Source organism: Austrofundulus limnaeus, unplaced genomic scaffold, assembly GCF_001266775.1.
Source record: "Austrofundulus limnaeus strain Quisiro unplaced genomic scaffold, Austrofundulus_limnaeus-1.0 Scaffold503, whole genome shotgun sequence".
Taxonomy (NCBI): Eukaryota; Metazoa; Chordata; class Actinopteri; order Cyprinodontiformes; family Rivulidae; genus Austrofundulus; species Austrofundulus limnaeus.
Window position 1 is genome coordinate 347994 of NW_013952905.1, and position 1333 is coordinate 349326.

At 34.6% G+C, this 1333-nt stretch overlaps 1 protein-coding gene across 1 annotated transcript in view; it reads right to left on the reverse strand.

Moving 5' to 3' along the window:
* Positions 1-582, reverse strand: part of pitrm1 (pitrilysin metallopeptidase 1) — a gene marked incomplete in the record, with an annotated part of 43497 nt that extends 42915 nt beyond the window's left edge. Inside the window, 1 exon segment of the mRNA XM_014025826.1 lies at positions 426-582. Within this exon segment, the coding sequence (XP_013881280.1) occupies positions 426-472 (47 nt within the window).
* Positions 583-1333: the final 751 nt, after the last annotated feature.

Genomic DNA, 1333 nt, shown 5'->3' on the forward strand with positions numbered 1-1333 from the left:
CCTCTCAGTAGGGTTGTTTACAGCACACGCGATTTCCGGTTAGCTTCTTAGCTTAGCCTCTTTCACACCGACAACACACACATGCTTCAGCAGAGGCCACGCCTCCTGCAAGAAATTATTCTCTATGCAGCAAGTTCAGACCCTTGTATGAAGCAAAGTGCAGGACAGGGTCTGGTTTTAACCAGGCTAGATCAGTGTGTGTGTTTTGACTGAATTTATAAACCTGTCCACACCAGACATCCTTCTTCCTAACTGTATTTTAGCTCGTATTATTTTATTAAATACCATACTAGCGTCACAATGTAAACGACACATTAAAAAAATACAGTTGATAAAATGTGATGCAACATCTGAGAAGCTTAGATTTTTTAAAAATCTTTTACTTCAAATTTGACAGATGTAAGAAGAAGCTTAGCTTTACATACCGAACATGTCGAAGTTTTTGAAACACCGTCTTAGTCTGCCGAAACATTGCCTGGTCAGCTGCTAAAATAATGCTTATGCTACAAAATAAACAAATGTTTTTCTTTAAATTTATTGTATGAAGAGCAGCGTCCCCGGCGTGTGTCCTCTCAAAACCTAGCTGACATTTTGAACACAGTTCYCTCGTGTCACGTGTTCTGCTGGTCGTAGATTTCCCAACAGTTTCAAACCACACTTTATCCCATCCSGCTARACTATAGATCTACTCATTTTTTTCCGCATGGTTAAGACGACCCAGAAGTGTTCTTCATTGTAATTGGTCGGTTTCGGAAGGACAAATTGTTGGATTGGCTAAGRCTCAGCACGTTGATAAGGTTACAAAACTGGAATTTTTAAGCTCAGTGGTGTTAAACTATTATAAAAATATTAAGATTTTTATTTTAAACTCTTAGACCAATTAAATTATTTAAATTTTAAATACATTAGAAGTAACAGAACTCTTCTGTAAAATGATGCAAATACACTGTAATTCCAAAAGGTGTCGCCACTCAAACATGTTATGTTTGCTAAACGAGTTGAGTTTATTTACTGTAATAAATAATGCAAATTAATTGTGCATTCATTATAATTATTTGGATAGTACAAGAAAGTGAAAACACTTTTGGCCACTGTGGACCAAAACACGAATCTAAAGGACAAACATCAAGATAAAAACATGAAATAGAAATACTAAAAATAGGTTATATTATGCAAACATAGATAATTAGAACATCTATGACAATTTATAAAAGGAAAATAAGTGTAAGCCCATGAAGGTGGCTGAGTATGTTTAAAACAGTGTAGTTTAAGATTTGATTCTAGTGGTAAATGCATAAATAAATGAATTACTTATTTCATCACTTAACAATTT